The following is an 18,949-nucleotide window of genomic DNA, read 5'->3' on the forward strand; positions in this document are numbered from 1 at the left end:
GCACTCTAATGGAAACTGCTCTGGATTTCTCTTTGGAACAGCTGCAAGGCAGCTATTTAAACATACTCATTTGTTTCTTGTATTTGGCTGGTAGGATCCACTGCTGGTAAAAGCAAAGAGAGAGTGATGAATTTTTGTTGTTTTCTTGTTTTAAGCATTTCTGAGGCACTGTTGGAAGCCTCTGGTTCATTAAGTAACTGGAGGTCAAACATTACTTATTCAAAGCTTTTACTGCAGAATTCATCTCATGCCATTCACAAAGAGAGAAAATATTAATCACTTGAGAGAATACTTTCAACAGTATGGGTCACCACTTGTGATTTTTTTTTTTTCCAAACAGCCCTCTTGAATGCTAAATGCTTCTTACAGAATTATTTAACTTTATTTAATGCATTAGCAGACGAGTCAGGTTTCTGTGAGATCATTTTACTTATCCATATTTGAGGTATGAAGTCATAGCATGTATACAAAATATCTCCAAATTAAAAATCAAAAAGTTCTGTTACATTTTATTTCTCTCTTAGAACAGAACAGCTTATCTAATCAGGAATCACTAGACTGTGATTTATTGTGATTTATTTGAGATCTTTTTTGCCTTACAATGAAATTCCATGGCAAAAAGCTCAAAGCATATTTGGGAAATTTTTTGTTTCACTGACTTCTTTGACATTCTGTGAATGCTGCCCCTAACTATTTTCTATTTCAGATCACAGCCAAGGACAGGTAAGCTACCTTGAAACTTTACTTATCCTTCACCTTTGCATGTGACCAGGATGCCCATGCTCCTAATCACCACCTCTTGTGCCTGGTAACAAAATATTGGGGTGGGAAAAAAGAGGGGAGATTTGAATGAATTAGTGTGTTGGGAGGCAAGTTTGACTCTGGCAAATGTGTTGCTTCAATAGAGGGTTGTAGGGAAGCACCAGAAGCTGGTCCTGTGTTGACATACTAGCCCCACAAATATTTAAGACAGTATTAGCAATTTCACATCTGGTACCCAGTTTCAAAAACTTTCTCAAAATTTAAGCCTTTTGTTACCTGACTCAGAGGATGAATCTTGGGAAAATACCATTTGCCACTAAATTAACAGGAACTTATTGTGGTTGCACAATGAGCAGTTGTAAGATTGAAGCCCAAGCAGAAAACTATCAGAAGGAGCTATGACTTAACAAAAAGGCCATTTTCAGATCTCCGAGATTCTCTCCCAGGGGAAATAAGCTTGTTTGCCTGGTGCAGTTAAAGGCAAACTGTCAAAATGTGAATGAAGCCAACTATTCTGGCAATGCCAAAGGAAAGTTTAAAGATAAGGACTAAAAAAACCAAAAAAAACAAATTTAAAGTAATGTAGCAAAACTCTTCTTTTTGCAAATAAGATGCCATCTAGCTCATGCAAAAGGCATGCAAGGTTACTTCCAAGTTTTAAAAAAAATCCATCCTTAAAACACTAGCCTCTAAATTACTTCTGCAGTGCACCGTGGCATGTCCTCAATATTGAAAGGCAGAATAATGTCCTCTGGGGGGGCAAAAAAAATGTAATCAACATTGTTTTTTAAACTATCCTAAATTCATTCCTAACATGAAAGGCAAAAGCCCGTGCAGTCCAAGTATGAAAAGTGCTTTCCTTCTATATTTAATCTAGTGATTGTGTCTTGACATACAGATCTCACTATGTCCTTGCCTGTTAAAAAGGTGTTCCTCACTCTCAGAAACACAGAGATGTCTCCCAGCAGATTGGAGATGTTATTATTTATATATGATTGAACACTTTTATGAACTATCATATCCACAATGATTTACTGAAATCTGTGAGAATTCATGCAACCATTTAGTCTTCATACTTTTACAACATGAGGATGACAGAATGGTCTTTTTTCAACCATAATCTCCTGCACTGAGATATCAGTCTTTGCTTCTTGTGGGCATTTCTTTTTGGCTCCCAAGTCAAGTCTCATTGAAACACAGTTTCTAAAACTTGACCTCTAGATTACTAATCAATGACCAGAATAATCTATTTATTTCTAGTCTTTGGCCTAGTGATATAAAGTCCAGGCAGAATTTATTCAGTGAAAACTCCCTGCAGACCCAGAATATGTGCATTTATTCAATACAACAGAAAAGTTACCATGCTGATCATCAAGTCCTTTACAAGTGATAGCTTTTCTTCTGCTCATTCTCACACTACAGCTGCTCTTATTCTCCTTTTGAGAAGGTATTTGTCCTGAGCAACAATCCTTAGGTACACACAAATATGAAACATGCTGCTATCAAGCAAACCACATGAGTGAAATCTCCTTGGAACAGAGGGTGGTGGCTGCGTTTCCAATATGGTGAGGGTTGGCAAATTGACTACATTGGACCACTGCCACAAACACACCAAAGCAAGAGCTACATACTCACCATGGTAGAGGCAACAAATGTCTGGCTGGAAACATACTCTGTAAACCATTGCCACTGCTTGGAACACCATCTCAGGCCTTGAGAGACACATTTTGTAGCAGTATGCCACAGGGAATCGAACCAGACAAAGGGACTAATTTTCAAAATAACCTCATGCAGAGGCTCTGGTCAAAGAAACACAGCATTAAGTGGATATGTAACACCCCTTACCACCCATGAGCCTCTGGGAAGACTCAGAGGAATAATGGACTGCTGAAGACCATGTTAAGAGGATTAGGTAATGTGGCATGGAAGCACTGGGATGCAAATTTAACAGAGGCCATTTGGCTGGTTAACACTAGGGGGATCTGCTCCTACCCAAACAAAATCCCTTCACACTGTGGGAGGAGATATGTCCCTGCACTACACAGGGAAGCAGCTGGGGAAGTCAGTGTGGATTTTTCCTTCCACTAAGACAAACCCATTTGTGGGATTGTCTTTGCCCAAGGACCTGACCTAGCTGTACTTGGTGGGTAATGCTGAAGGATGTGTGTGCCTCAAGGAGATTTAATCCTGGGGGAAAACTATACTGTGGTGTAAATTGTATGTTGCAGGAAGTAAAGTAGCAGGAGTGACATGAACTGATGAAGAATGAATTTTGTGAGGAGCAAGGAGAATGTAAGGAGGTGACAACTCAAGATGGGTGTTGGTGGCCAATGGTCAGGTATGCCAGTTCTGCTGTTCTGATCACTCATCCTGGTGGACTGGAGATCTGGAGGGATGAAGGAAGCCCATGAAACAGGAAAATAATATCTCTCTGTGAAGGAGCAGGGGACCCTAGTTAATGAAAATGTATGTTTCGTAGGGAGATGGTTTAGGGATGTAGTTTAAGTTGTATGTGTGTGTAAGAAGGGGTTCAAATAATGAGAAATAAATACAAAGGAACAGTCAGAAGATGCATGAATTATGTGGGATCCGAGTGTGACAGAAATGATATGGAACAAGGAGTGGATAGTATATTGTGTCTGGCTGAGCTGGAGTTCATCTCCCCCACAGCAGCCCTCAGCTTGCTGCACTTTGCATCGATGGCTGGAAAGGTGCTGGTAACACACCAGTGTTTTGGCTCTTGCTGAGCAGTGATGGCACAGCATCAGCCCTGTCTCTCCAACATTCCTTCCTCCATCAAGGGGGCTGGGGATGGGCAAGATCCTGGGAGGGGACGAAACCAGGCCAGCTGAGCCAAACTGACCAAAGTAAAATTCCGTGGCATATGATGCCAGCTCAGATACAAAAGCTGAGGGAGGGCAGGAAGAGGAATGGGAGGCATTAGTTATTTTACAGTGTTTGCCTTCCAGAGCAGCCACTTGACATACTGAAGCCCTGCTTCCTGGGAAGTGTCTGAGCATCACTCACCGATGGGAAGCAGATTATTTTATTTTTCCCTTCACTTATACACACACAAACTTTCACTTTTTTCTTGCCTTATCTCAATCTTCAAGTTGTTTTCCATATTATGTATCTCTTCCCTGTTCCACTGGGAAGGGGATTGATAGAGCAGCTTGATGGGCAGCTGGTGTTCAGCCACAGTCGACCCACCGCAGTCATACACAAAGAGGGCTCTGAAGAGGCAACCCACAAAGACAGGGGTGTAAATGTGTGGTGATGGCCTGCAGAAATCTTTCCCCAAAAGGGAGAGGAGTCTAGCAGTAGCTATGCAGCCTGGGGCACAAGTATGCAGCATTTACCTCCTGCCAGGTATTCTGCTGTGCTGTAAAGAAACAAAATTCTTCTGGAACCTTAACAGGGACTCAAAAAGCAACAAAATACACTAATTCTCCATCTGAAACACAGGAGGAATAGTAGCGTTAGGAAGCTTCTCAAAAGCAGACTTTGGATTTATCTCATTTCTCATCATCACCCAGTAGCGGACATGTTTTACCCTAAATTCACAGAATCTAGGGATCTTCGAAATATAACACTTCGCAGAGCATATTGCTGAGAGATATAGTCTCCTGAGTCAAAGAACCTACAGCAAACAAGAATAACAAAAAATAAGCAAAATAAATATTGGATGTTCAATTTTCTGATATCTATCTTAATTATTATGGTGCCTTTTTCTGTAAAAGTCTCATCCTTACACGTTTTAAGTTCTAACAGGCACTTCAGTCTCTGTGAAGTCAAAAGGACTTTGAAACTGCTTTTCTGAAATGAAATCTTGACTGTTATGAGCACCTCCTTTTCTGTTTGTAATTTTTCCTTTATCAGAACACTCAAGTACTTGGTGTTCAGCACATGAAGCTAAGAAATCACTTTTATAAATGAATCAAACACACAGTAGTTTCATGAAAGCAAGATTAGTGTGTTAGTAATGGTAAATGTGTTATTAATTACTGCTTTTCACTTAAACCTTTTCTGATAAGAACACTGAACCTGAAATTTCCTTTGGTATTTTCCCAACTAATCCACATTACAGACTCTATTCTGTATTTAATAAACACAGTAGAAATCAAGTTGTAGTGCAGTGATCACCAACATGAAGTCAATAAAGATCATATTTTGCCTTATATGCTATTCTACCAACATTACTATAACACAGCAATGTCATGTGTCAAAGTACAATACTCTTAGTAAGTGATGAGTGTCTTTAATATTCTAGTTCAAAAAAATTCCCCAGATGACTCAAAATGAGAGAGGAGAAAAAGACAGGATTCAATGAGGAAATAAGAAAGATATTTAATCAGTTCACCTGCTAGAGTTCCATCGTGGTCTACTCACCTCAATCACCTCAGGCTGGGACATCATGGATGATGGCACCAAATCGGTGGGGATATCCATGGTAGCTCAAAATGTCCCTGGTGTCCTTGCACTGTTCCTCTGCACCAGCAAGCTCTTGCTAGGAACACAGAAGCCCTTCCTCAGACTCTAGTCATACTGATATTTACTCCTAACAGGAAAGAAAGAAAGAAAGAAAACCTGTTGAGAAAAATAAGAGAACTGGGTAGGCAGTCAACAGCAAGACCCTGGGCTGCTGAAAAACCAATCTTTGTGCAGCCCTGCTTGCTGACATGTTATTTATTTTTTTGCAGGAGAAATTTCAAAAGCCATACTGGAATTTGATCCAGAACAGGAAAAAAATTCACTTGACAACACAAACTAGACTCATACAAACTGAAATCAACAGGAAGGCTAGCACATAGAATGCTTTTCTTTTGCAAGGAAATACGGTCACCTACAGAACATTGCAACTGTGTTGACTTTTTTCCCCCTGCAACAAAAAATAAAAATCCCCACAAAAGAATACTCATAGAATTACTTGCTGGAATTCAGGATACATTTATTCCCTCAGTTCAGTGATCACATGAGCTTTCCTTCTTTGTTAAGAAAAACAGCTTACACATTATGACTTAGAAACATGACACCCTTTTTTCCAGGCAGTCATAGATTTGCAGCACATGAATACACCGATCTGTAAAATTTAATCAGCTGATTCAATAGAATGAAGTTATCTCCATAGCGATTGTGTTTATCAAGGTCAGTCCAGCTGCCACAGATATGTTCTTTTCTTTTTCTACTCTTTTGTGCAAACAAACAAGCAAACAAAAAGGTGGAGGGAGAAACTCCTGTAACAGGCCAAGATATCAATCCCATTTAAAAATTCTAGACTAAGACTACTGCTAGATTTTTCCCTTAGTGAGACCAGACATATACAACACAACCCACAAATCAGTCATCACAGAAAGGATTTTGGAGAGACACCCATTGCTGTTTTCATCTATCACTTCCTATTCTGCAAGTCATAGCAGAAATCTACTCATGCAAAGTGTAATCAGCATCCAATAAACACACCAAAAATTACTCCAAACTTCAGTGGTATTTTTCAAACTGAGGCCATGCTATAGTTACACAGACAATACCAGTAACTTTCCTGGCCATAAGTTCATTTTTTCAAAGGCAACACTTACCAAGCCAAGAAAGAATAGATAAGTGCTGTAGAAAAGTTGTGCTCCACATGCTTTTCTGATTCAGTTATGTCTTTTTTTTTTGGTCATGTTAATTTAAACTCAGCTTTTGCACTCCACTGTGGAAATTATTCCTCCTTCTTCAAAAGCATCATCTTGAAATGCCTGCTTCACATTTCAACACATCCCCACATGCCTTACGTCACATGTAGCTGTATCATCTTCCAAGCTCTAGGATCACTTTTTCCATCTTTATATAGCTTTCCAGTGACCCCTATTCTTTCCTACTCAGTTCTTACTAGCAAACTTTCATTCTTTCCACTCCCTGCTCCAAATTTCTTCTCCTATACTCAGGGGGCGGGCAGAAAACGGAGACGTAGCATCTCTCTCCAAGAGAGCCTTCACAAAGTGAAAGAACAAACACAGCCTTCAGGCTTCCTGTTTTCTTTCAAAAATGAGAGTTGAAATAATTTTCTGAAATTTGCTAATTGTTCTATGGTCAAATGAGGGAAACAGCATTAACCTGGAATTCTGAATTAGGGAAGCTTCTGCAACTTGGCAATGATTTTCAGTAAAACTCTATGAACAGCCTGAGAATCCTCAACCAACATATCTCATCAATGTCTTGTGAGTTGTTGCAACTGTAACTTCAATAAGATCTCAAGACATTTTTTTCTGTTCTTCTCATGACGTGCTTAAAAGAAGCAGTTTCACTGCACCTACTTTACAGCACACCACTCTTAGTTTCTTTTAAAATCTTTTCTCTTAATCCTGAAATGCTGCCACTTTTGGATAATGAAGGTGAGAAAAAAATTACAGTTGAAGCTGGCTTTAGGGAGTACTGTCTAAATCAAAACCAAAGGTATGCTTAGAATCCTGTCTGTCAAACAAAAGGGTGAGAAAAGAAACATTTTTACTAAGGAGCATCATAAAGAAAAAAATCCTGAAAAAGTAAGAAAAAAATCCAAAGTCTGTTCAGCTTACAGTGTAAAGTACTAATTGATGCCAGATGGAGAGGTCCATCTGTAAACTCAACAAAGAAAATTAAACATTTGAACACCATGTAAAAAGGTGAGGAAGTAAGAAAGATCTCACACAAATGTCACACTTCCAGATGACACATCTGAATTTTTGCTATCTGAAAGCATTCATTTGTCATCACTCACCTCTGGCAGCCTTCACTAAACAATCCTGTTTGTAATTAATTAATCTAGCTCACTAATAAATGCATCACACCACCATGGCAACCTTACCAGTCACAAAGAAAAATTAATGCCATCCGGAGAAGAGCAACAACAATGACTTGTCGTGCCTAACACTTCATTTTACTCCTTGTTGAAGTGACTGGTAGCACAACAGGTGGTTTTCTGCTGTCCCAGGTTAAGAACAATTTACTGGAAACAGCAACGAGATTAGAATACTAACAGCAACAACATTAATAACATAAATGTGCATAAAGAAGGTGATTTACATACAAAGGTGCTCAAAAATCCACCTGGTGCCATGCTGCCCCTGAGACAATGAACCATTCACAGACCTCCGTGCCCATGTTTTCTTTCCCGACTGCAAGCCCCCTCCGCTTTCTTGGAAACAAGATTCCCTTACTTCCAGCCCCCTGTGGTGATGGCTGTGGCATAGAACAACCACCTAGGCATACCCACAGGGCTCCAGCTCTGACCCTTCATGGCACTGCGAGAAAATTAACTCCACCCTGGTCAAAAAACAAGTACTATGCACCCCTTATTCTACACCATCTACATCATGCCCCAATCCTACACGTTCTAGCTTTACACACATACATATATAGATACACACAAACACAAGCATCATTTCCATAGTCAGGGGGCATCCCTCCAAGATGTCTGTTGTGGTCACTTAGTCCATGACTGTGGGCTCTACGAGGAGCTCACAGCTGGTATCTGGAACATCCATGCTCATTCTCCTTGGTAGTTATGGCATATAGTGGCAGTGTCATTCAGCAACCAGTATTATTTAATTCAACATTACACACTCTTCTCACCCAAAAAGAAAATCCCTTTGAGGTACACACCATGTTTCCCCATCCCTCTGCATTACCCACCAAGTGCACCCAGGTCCTTGAACAGCAACTTATAGCAACTCCTCTACCCAGGCAGAGATGTCTTGCCACAATTCAGAAGTCCAGATGTGTTTCCCGCTGTGCCAATTGCCTTTTTTTCCATTATTCCAGCCATCCCCACATTTGCTTTTGTACCAGTCCATGGTGACTTCTGGTGATTTGTATTTCATATTTGAGTTTTCTGTGTGATCAAGCAAAACCCACTTACTCCACATAGCACCAATGGCATGAAGTGTGGAAGGGACTTTCCCTTTGAATATCCAGCCTCATGCAGGGCAGCCAGCAGGAGCTATACATTGATGCCATTCATTTCTGAAGCAGATTGATGCCCTTCATAAGCTGCCAGATATGCTTTTTCAGCCAGGGTGTAGGATCGTAGCCTTGGATCCCTTCTATTGCTGGTTTCAGAACCCCAGGGGTTGTCCTTGAGTCTCTCCAGGTACCTCTCAAGAGAGACTGCAGGAAGGTCCATTCTCCCTGGCTGCAGTGTAAATCACACTTTTTTATATCCTGTCCCATCCTGACTGGCCCAAGGGCTACTGCATGAACAATCTATTGTTTAATTTGTCCAAAAGCTTGTTGTTGTCCAGGATCCCACTTGAAATCATTCCCCTTCCACGCCACCTGATAGAGAGGGCTTACAGTCTGACTATACTCTGGAATATGGATCCTCCAAAAAACCGCAGTGCCTAGGAAAGTCTGTGTTTCCTACTTGCTGGCTGGTGGGGAAATAGCTGCTATTTTGTTGATTTCATCCTCTGGAAACTGACAACATCCATCTTGTCATTTTACTCCTAAAAACTTAATTTCCTGGGCAGATCCCTTGATCTTACTTCACCAAGAATCAGGACACCACCAAAGCATAAGGACAAGCCAAACTAATTTAAGTTGTTTTGAGGAATATAATTAATACAGGTAGTTCAGTGTACTCAAGTTGCAAGCAGAGCTACCTGCATGTAGTGTGTTCCTCAGTGGAAGTGGTTATAATCTTTACAATCTCCTCCTAACTCTGCCCTCTCTCTGTTCCATGGGGTATTATGTATGCAGATGAGGATAACCCTTTTCACTCTGATCAGTACTTATAGAAGCTGAAAGAAAGTAATAGCTGTGATTCAGTATTGGGCAAAAGAAGCAGAAAATAAATAAAAGAGGAGCTTTCCAGACAGATGGTGCAGCCCATGTTGTACTCCTGCCCTAAAGTTCTTCTGAACAACAGTGAGCAATTTTTTTTCCATTTAATGAGACTCCCATCTCCCCATCAAATTTCTGATTTCTCTTGCTTCAGCAGATGCACTAACAGTCTGGAAGCTAGCACAAAATTAACAGTCCCAGTCAAACTTTTGATTTGAATACACATAATTTACAGAGCAAATTCTGCAATTTGGTTGGTCTCAGCCAGGCTCCGTTACCCGACACCCCTCTCCAAAAAGCAGGATAAAGAGTGTCATCACATCCACTATCTACTACCATGGTAATAAGTACTGAAATAGATCTAATATATGGCATTGATTAAACACGTTCAATAGTGGTGACTGCAGCTGATCAGCACACCTTCAGACCAACTACTGTCTAAGGTTACAACGTAAGATGTATCCAAAAGTATGTATCCCATCACCATTTTCATAAGCTGATAAAACCAGATGGGGCAGTGTTCTTTATCCCATCCATGACATATCTCTTATAACTCCCTCCAAGGGACAGCATCTGCTAATGGGCCATCACCATCACGGCATGACTCATTAAGTTACATCATTCCACTGTGAGGTGCTCCACCCAGGGGGAGGAACCAAGCATTCCTACCTGAATATAATCTGAGGCTTGGAACACCAGAGTATCTACCACAGGATTCCCAGAGGACAAGAGCTTGACAGCCACCACTGGAGAAGGACCAGACTACAGACTTCAACAGAACTACATCCAACATTTAATTAGACTGCTATCACCACCCTGACCAACAAGGTGTCAGACTGAATTCTTACTCTGTTTAAGCCAGTGCTTTCTGCCTTTATTTCAATTTTCCTGTTAAATTGTACTTCTGACTTGGAATCTCTCAGTGGTTTGCTATCAAACTGTTACAACTACCAACGAAATGCACAAGTTACGCCTGTTCTTACAGCACGTGCAGCACCTCCACCGTCACAGTGAAGACCAGTTCTACAAATACATCCACACCCAAAGCCTTCCTGGCTGCTCTTCCTAATCACTGGCCAGACTGCTTGAAAAAACTACAGAGCCATAGCTTCTCACCCATCTGGAAGCTCTTCATAAGAATGAATAAATTCACTGTGAAAATGGATTTGTGAAGCATTAATGGGGGGTCGTGGAAGTCTGCAAGGGGAGTGCCAAAAACAAGGCACAAGTTCACCATGTTTCCTGTGCCGGCTGCACCATCAACCCCCCTGGAAACAGTCCCTGCCAGTAAAGCCAGATATTCCTTGAGTCTAAGTTCACTGTCTAGAAAAACAGAATGGAATTTGCTAACATATGAAAAGGTTCAGACACAACAATGGGAAATCTCTACCTTGCAAAGATTGAAATAAAAACAAAACAAAACCAAAACCCACAGTAAAACATACCTGAGTCAGCCCTTTCCCTCTATCAAGAGTGACAAAAGTTACAAAATTAACAAAATAACAACCAGCCCTAAGAAATTGGCCAGATTTTAAGGTTTATGAATCGAGATCAAAGACAGACTGAAGGTACAATAAAACTGAGCTTATTCGTTCACTTCTGCAGAAGAAACTGAGATCCTCACAGGACACAAGGTGAATTTTTCATGCTGTTGTTATACTAGCACGCTATATAGAGGCAAAAGGTCTTACATAGGTACTGGAGACAGGCAATAACTACACAGAATAAAAGATGCTTATATAAGTAATACCTCATCCCCAAAATACAGCATACATATTTACCCAAACCACAAGTGGAAATCAATTTATATCTAGAAGCATTTTTCCATCAAATCCCTGTCTCTGTGGAGGAATCTCCTATGGACCTAGTAATTTCTTTTTAGATGTCAATGGTTAATTCACTTTGACATTAAATGTCAATTCCTTGCAGGTATTATTTAAGAGATAAGCATTCTCTTTCACAGTCTGAGACTGTTAATCCAACAGCATCAATTTCTATCCAGGCCACTTCTGCTCACAGAACTCCTGTTGATGTTGATGAATGCTGATGAATCACTGTGCTGTTTGAGCACGAACATATCCAGAGCAATCATTAAAAAGGATCATTTTCCAATCTGACACAATAATTGAACAACACAGAAACCGGCTGAACAAAGTATCATTAAGGCTTAGAAGGGAGGGAAGGAAAGGGGATGAAACCCGCAACAATAATGTAGTGTTTTAAATATTTCACTGTCATCAAAAGTGGCTAATCAATAATAAATAAACTGGAAACTACAATGGATAGTTGAGTTGGTTGGCCCAAACCCCAGAACTGGTTGTTACTGAACCCTCTCTTCCTCCTTGGCTGTATACAACATAAGATTTTGTAGCAGACCTGCAGAAGCACCATCAGAGCTGCATCCACAGGATGTCCCGTGTGACAGGGATGGATCACAGGAGGGCTGTCAGTGTGGCTGGCTGAGACAGCCTCCTGCCTAGGCACTGAGAGAGACCAGGAGAACAGTCTACTAGACTGTCATTAGACAGCAAGGGCCATCACTACCCACCATTTCATCTCCAGCATGCTGGAGATCCCCCCAAAATCTCAGGGGAACCAGGGTAAAATGGCATGGACAGCCCAGCAGGTCGGATCACAGAAATTATTCTCTTCCAGTTGTTGAAAACCACCCTCCTTTTATACCACACATGTAAAGCTGTTTTCTCAAGGTTTTTTTGGGGTTTTTTGGTGGTTTATTTTTTTAGTTTTTAGGGGGTTTTTGTGTGTATGTGTTTTTGTAGGATTTTTTTTTCTTTGTTTTCAGAAATATGAGCACTAGGGACTTTGACAATCAGAAAAACAGGACAAAAATCTCTCCCAATTACAGATCAAACCCAACCACTGAACATGTGAAAATAGGTAATGCCTACACCACTGCTGGCATTAACAGTGCCCTAAACAATTGTCTTGGAAGTGATTCAGTGTTACAAAGAAATAACAAAGAATCAGGGATTTTACTACTGCTATGGGTCCATGTAAGTAATACATCTACTTTTGTCTTGATTTGATGTCTGCTTTGATTGTAATTTGTCAGCCAAAGCATACATTTAGCTTAATATTAAGTGCAACCACCTCTTTAGCTGTCAACAGCATTAAAAGCAGGACAGCAGCATATTTAGCTGTGTGTCAGCTTGCAGATTGCTTCACTGAAACAGCATCAGCTGGCGAGAGCACTCAGCTTTTATTTGAGTAAATCAAAACAAAATAAGAGACAGCACCTTGGAAAATCTAAGTTCAAGATGCCCAGGTACCTGAAAAGCATCTGACAAAAAACCTCAAACCAAAATAAACATGACAAACACGAGAGCTCACTTAAAGATCAAACTAAAATGCAGAAGTCCAAAAGTATATTACTAACCAGAAAAAAAGGAAAAAAAAGAAACTAATGTTTTGCATCTTTCCTTCTGCCTTCCACCAAATCACACCTGTACACCTCAAAGACACTTAGACTTTTTAAAACTGCTGCAGGGAAGTTAGCAACTTCCTGGGGCTAAAAGAGACTTCCAGTTTCCATTACCTCAGTCTACTTTCAAAATACAGCTGGTTAGCCTTTCTTAGGTAAGGAAAAAAGGTGAAGATTTCAGTAGTGATCTGAGGCTAGAAATTTCATTCTGTACAAATTTTAAAATCTGTCCTTAGATTCAGTAGGACCCTTCCAGAGTACAAGGTTCCACAGAGGATGTCAAATCTAAGTCATATGCATTCACAGTGCAGTCTGTGCTTCAAACAAAAAAATAATTGTGTCAGTCAAACTCTTTTGAATAGAAGCTCTGTGGCCAATGTGGGGGAGATCACTGTTCTGGCCTAATAATGGGAACTAGAATTTTGCTGCCAAGGCTTCCCATGACAGAATACAACCTGCAAGTTCAGCAAGGATGCCCCAGGTGGAGCCTCCTAAACCAAGCTAAATAGTTTCATGAACTCTGCAGAGGAAGTACTCTGTGAAACTGTCCTTTTTCCCCACTGTAAGATTAGGGACATGATCTGTCACCTTAGTCATTTATCACACGCTGAATTTATTTACAACAATAAAATAGTATCATCATGCAATTTCACTCTCTCAGAGAAATCATCTGCTGTCACCAAGAGCATGGTTCAGCAAAGATAACTCCACAGTGATCCCACTGTGATCACATCTAACACCACACTGTGATGTTAGAGACCCTGCTCACAACTCCAAAGATAAGCAGAAGAGAAGTTTGAACGTACAGAAGGACAAAAACCTCCCTTCACAGATTTTCAGTGAAAATAACCAAATGAACCTGTAGATTGTATAATATCCTCAAGCCTTTATCTTGTAGGGAAGTCTTCTCCACATGCTGCTGTATTTTGCCTCATACCCCTTCTGAGGATGACAAAAGCAGACTGACCATGGTCATGCACAGGCTTTCACCAAAGGGCAGACAATTCAAGAGTCTGTAATTAAACTCCTCATGTCTACCTTTCTCCTTTACCTGCTCTGAAGTTCAGCCCTAGAAAGGACCTCCAGATGATCTTAAGTGAATTACAAGTTGTTCATTCTTTAAGGAATGGTTTTTGTCTTGGACTTGGGTATTTTGTTATTTTGGGGTTTTTGGAGGGAGAAGGAAATGTCACATTTTATTAAGTGACAGAAAGCATACTTTGAAAGGACAAACCCACAGGATTTGGCACTGTAACATGTGAAATCATGAGCATATTCACCCCAAGTCATGTCAGTTATAACACAAACTGGACTCACATCAGCAGCAGGCTAAGCCATGAGGGATGGAGCAGCACACCAGGTTTCTTTCAATACTGATGAAAAAAAAATTTCCAAAATAAGAAAAAAAATAGAAAAAGAGACACACTCCTAATTTTCTATTAACACCTAAATTTTTTTTTTTTTTCTGAAACTCTCATGACTGTGCTATCCAAAACTGAATCATACTCCTTTTACTTGCTAAACACAGGATACCTTTTACTCTGCTACAGATTGAAGCACTTAATCTCATTAGCAGTCAGACAAAACTTCCACTTATTTTTTGTAGTTGTCCTTTTCCAGAATCCTTTCCATACTTCCCTGACCTAGGTCAGCTTGCACTATCCTGTGCAATTCTCTCACTTGCTAAACCTCTTTTCCTGATTATTTCCATATTGTATCTATTCCACACCCATCTCTTGGGGAGCATTTTGTTGCTGTTTTTTAAACCCAGAATGATACTTCATCTTCTCTTGAAGCTTTCTACTTCTCTGAAAAATGGAGCTTTGTCTGCAAATTCAAAAAATTCTGCATAGCTTCCTCAGTTTTCTCATTTCCTGCAGTTTGCCCTTTAAAGCAAACATATCAGTTTGCCTTCCCATTACTATCCAGCACCTCTAGAATTATTTCACCCATTATCTAGCTTCTCCTAATGACTTCCGTAAGCGCTTGCTTGTTAGAAATTGCTTAGCGATGATCGTTCCTCTGCCACTCATTAAGGCTGGAGAACCTCTTCCCACTCTCTGGGGGACAAGAGATAGCATCTGCCTTAATGCAAGGGATGCTGGCAGGTAGAGGCAAGTCTCTTGGGATGCTTTAGGAGCTTCTTCAGCACAATGAGCAGGTCCAGTGTAAAATAATCACACCAAACATACAGACGTGCAAAAATTGCTTTAAAACATCTCTACTATCCACAGCACCATCTTCAAGAAACAACTGCAGCAGCAGCTCCACAATGTTTTTTTAATTGTTAAGTACCGGAACAGTAAGATATCCCTGAAAGTGAATTTTTAATTTTTGTATTTCAAGTTAAAGCAACATGAACTAGGAAGACTCCAGAGTAATAATTCATGCAATCATCTCATTTCAACATTACATCACTACTTTAAACTTCCAGGGTCACAAGAAAATAAAGAAGAAAAATACAGCTAGACACCAGCTCCAGGAAAACAATGCCAATTTACTCAGGCTTACATAAACTAGTCACTACAATATGGATGGTCTCTCATAGCACAGCCACAAAGAAACTGCTGTCATATGACTGTATTTTCAAAATATACTCTTTCATCATACTGACCTCTATAGTACCAAATACTTCTAAAAGAAGTAATTTCAAAACAGTTTCTGAAACTCCTTTAAAATTGTTTATTTCTACTGATAGACAAGAAATTTGAAGTAGTTAACTAAGAGGCAGGAAAGTTCAAAGTAACCATGGATAACCCATCATTTAAGATACATTATTAACTGTTGCCAGCATTGTGTGCACATGTGTGTATAGAAGAAGCAAGTATGGTGCATGCTTTTACCCTCTTCTGTCTCTTCTGATATTAAAAAGAAAAAGAGAGAGACAGAGCAAGGAGCTGCTCATTAAAATTATTCTGAACACTGGAACTGCATGGATAGCAGACAATTTGGCTCCAAATACATTCTCATTACTATTTTGCTTACTAATCATTATCATTAAAGAAGCTAACAGTGATTAAAGACTTTTGTATCAACTTTATTAATGACAGGATATCCACAGGGATACCCTCAGTAAAATTTGCAGATGACACCAAGTTCAGTGCTGCTGTTGACACACCTGAAGGTCAGGATGCCATCCAGAGGGACCTGGATAAGCTCAAGAAGTGAGCCCATGGGAATCTCAAGAGGTTTAACAAGACCAGGCATTAGGGGCTGCATCTGGGCCAGGACACTCCCAGTATCAGCACAGGCTGGGGGATGAACAGGTGGAGAGCAGCCCAGTGAGAAGGGCTTGGGGGTGCTGGGGGTGAGAGGCTGGACATGGCTCAGCCAGGAGCACTCACAACCCAGAAAGCCAAACGTGTCCTGGGCTGCATCCAGAGCAGTGTGGGCAGCAGGGGAGAGGGGGATTCTGCTTCACCTGAACCCTGCATCCAGCTCTGGGGTCCCAGCACAAGAAGGACATTGACCTGTTAGACTGACTCCAGAGGAGGCCACCAAGATGTTTAGCGGATTGGAGCACCTCAGGAGAAAAGGCTAAGGGAATTGGGATTGCTCAGCCCAGAAAAGAGGAGGCTTCACGGTGACCTAATTGCAGCCTACCAGCACATGAAGAAACACAGAGAGGGACTTCTGACAAGAGCATGTAGAGACAGGACAAGGGGGAATGGCTTCAAACTGAAAGAAAGTAGATTTAGATTTTATATTAGGAAGAAATCCTTTATTGTGAGGGTGGTAAGACACTGGCACAGGTTTCCCAGGGAAGGTGTGGATGCCCCATGCCTGTAAGTGTTTGAGGTCAGGTTGGATGGGGCTTTGAGCAGCCTGGTTTAGGGAAAGTGCCCCTGTCCAGGGCAGGGGGCCAGGAGCTAGATGGTCATTAAGGTCCCTTCTAAGCCATTATATGATTATGCTTCCAGCAAGCTATAAATCACTATATCAGAAATCAGAATCCTTTTCTCCAACTATCACTCCCTCAACAGAAAAAGCTACAAGAAGGAAATCTTCTCAAGAACTTACAAAAAGAATTTTCATATTTGTTTTCAAGAAGAAATAACAAAGTGATACAATTCAACACTTCCATGGATCAGCACCAGAGACTCCATTTGTAAACTCCACCTTTTGTTTAAACTCAGAAAAGTAGTAATAGGCTGGCACTCTTCTGAAACAAGTTTGAATTTAAACATTCAGGCAATATCCTTTTGCTAGATAAAAAAAAAACAACATCTGGATTGTAACAAAATGTCACAATTCTCTAAGCAGCTTTGAGGGGGGGCCAGCCTTAAAAGGAATACTTCCTTTTTACCCTGCATGCACAAAACAGATGTTCAATCTTCAGGCAGAATAAACCACCATAAAATACAGTAATTTGGAAATGCTGAAGCCAAGGAAGTTCACAATTAAGCATGCCAAACCCCAAATCCCAAATTACAAAGGCACCACCTCAGTATAGATCTACATGCACCATGACCAATGATACATAAACAGGAGTTTAATTTAGTTTATCTGAAATAGAAATTTGCCAGCTATTCCCCAGACTCCTGAAAATACATTGAAGACTGTAAGGCAATAGCTAAACATGGTTCAGGCCACCACCAATGCAGACACAGGAACTATTTATCAACCCCTCAAACCAGAAATAACACTCATGCTCCTTCAGAAATATTTATGCAACATCTGCATTGGCTTAACTGACTGTTCTCCTAACACTTTCTGCAGTGATGTATTTTGCAAAGTTAATCTGGATGAAGCTTGAAAGAACTTAGAATTAACAATAAGAAAGAATTATCTTAATGACAGGATTTAAATTCCCTATTCTCATGTCACTGCTCTTTCCCAAGGCCACAAACAAACTTATCTGATGGACAGCAGTGACCCAGAAATAAGATCTTACCTTTGATCTTGTCAAAATGGAGGGGGAGCAAACCCAGTAGCTCAAGACAATAAAAATCCTGGTACTGATGAATGGAAAGGAATTACTTCTTGTCCATCATGCAAGTATCTGGCGTGCTCAGAACAATACACCGAGAATTTGTGAATCCCTGCTGTAAAATCTGGGCTGGTTACTAGTTTCTTGGCAGAGGTCAACAGGGCTTCCTAGTCCTCACAGTCTGCATCATGCTCCCTGCCATCTACTAACTAACATGAGCATGCTAACTCAACTGGTTGGACTTTTTGTGGAACAATTTTTATGGATAATCAAGAAGTAACACACTCCCCAAAATAGCCTGGGAGCAGCAGCTGTCAGGGATGCTTAGTAGAGAACTGCAGCAGAGTACTGGCTTTTGGCCTTGGGCAGCTTATGCTGATCATTCTATGAATTCAAGATTTATAAATGGAAAGCACTACTGATATATGCCCTGAAAGTACAGATATGAAGAAAACAACAAAACTTCATCACCTTTCCCTCTGATCCTTCTTCTTTCAACTATCAAGTGAAGTTTAAAGCAACTTAGGCTGCTGCCTATCTGAACAAGCAGGTAAATACAGAGGATTAGCTCACAGCTTGACTAATTCACTTCAAGAATTGACTTGGATTAACTCTGAGTTGTGTTTAGCAGACAGGCTCTTACTGCATACAAGAGGTCACATGAATTAAGTAGGCTGTTGTAAATTCACACCATACTTCAGTGATTATTCAGCTTCTCTGACTAGGTCCTTAATATATACAATGCCCAACAGAAACAACAAGATTTCAATCAGAATATTTGGGAGATGCCATAATTTCAAGTGAAAACAGAAAATCAGGAGGCATAATGGAAGCTGATGTAAAAAAGAGAGCAAAATAAAACATTCTTCTGACTCATATGATGACAGAAAGGTTAGTGTCCAAGCACTGTCTAGTCTCCCTCAATATTTTTCAGATAAACTCCTTTTGAACCTCTTTTAAAGAGTAAGAAAGGTGAAAAACAATCCTATTGGACAAAAGTACAACTGAATATC

General features: G+C 40.4%; 1 protein-coding gene and 1 long non-coding RNA gene across 5 annotated transcripts in view; both read right to left on the minus strand.

Moving 5' to 3' along the window:
- The window catches only part of LPAR1 (lysophosphatidic acid receptor 1), a 68,646-nt gene that overhangs the window by 39,455 nt on the left and 10,242 nt on the right, over window positions 1-18,949 (minus strand). For all 4 annotated transcript variants that reach the window (XM_086867188.1, XM_086867192.1, XM_086867189.1 and 1 more), the window contains exon 2: window positions 5,152-5,320. In XM_086867188.1, coding sequence (XP_086723314.1) covers window positions 5,152-5,211 — 60 coding nt within the window. In that variant the 5' untranslated portion in view covers window positions 5,212-5,320. The remainder of the gene's footprint in view (window positions 1-5,151; window positions 5,321-18,949) is intronic.
- Window positions 3,444-4,381, minus strand: LOC147648284 (uncharacterized). The gene is made up of 4 exons (XR_015280166.1): window positions 4,316-4,381; window positions 4,122-4,216; window positions 3,858-3,995; window positions 3,444-3,585 (listed from the first exon to the last, which is right to left on the minus strand). It is a non-coding gene; the product is annotated as an uncharacterized LOC147648284 (long non-coding RNA).

This window comes from Cyanistes caeruleus, chromosome Z (genome assembly GCF_971803275.1).
Source record: "Cyanistes caeruleus chromosome Z, bCyaCae1.hap1.1, whole genome shotgun sequence".
Taxonomy (NCBI): domain Eukaryota; kingdom Metazoa; phylum Chordata; class Aves; order Passeriformes; family Paridae; genus Cyanistes; species Cyanistes caeruleus.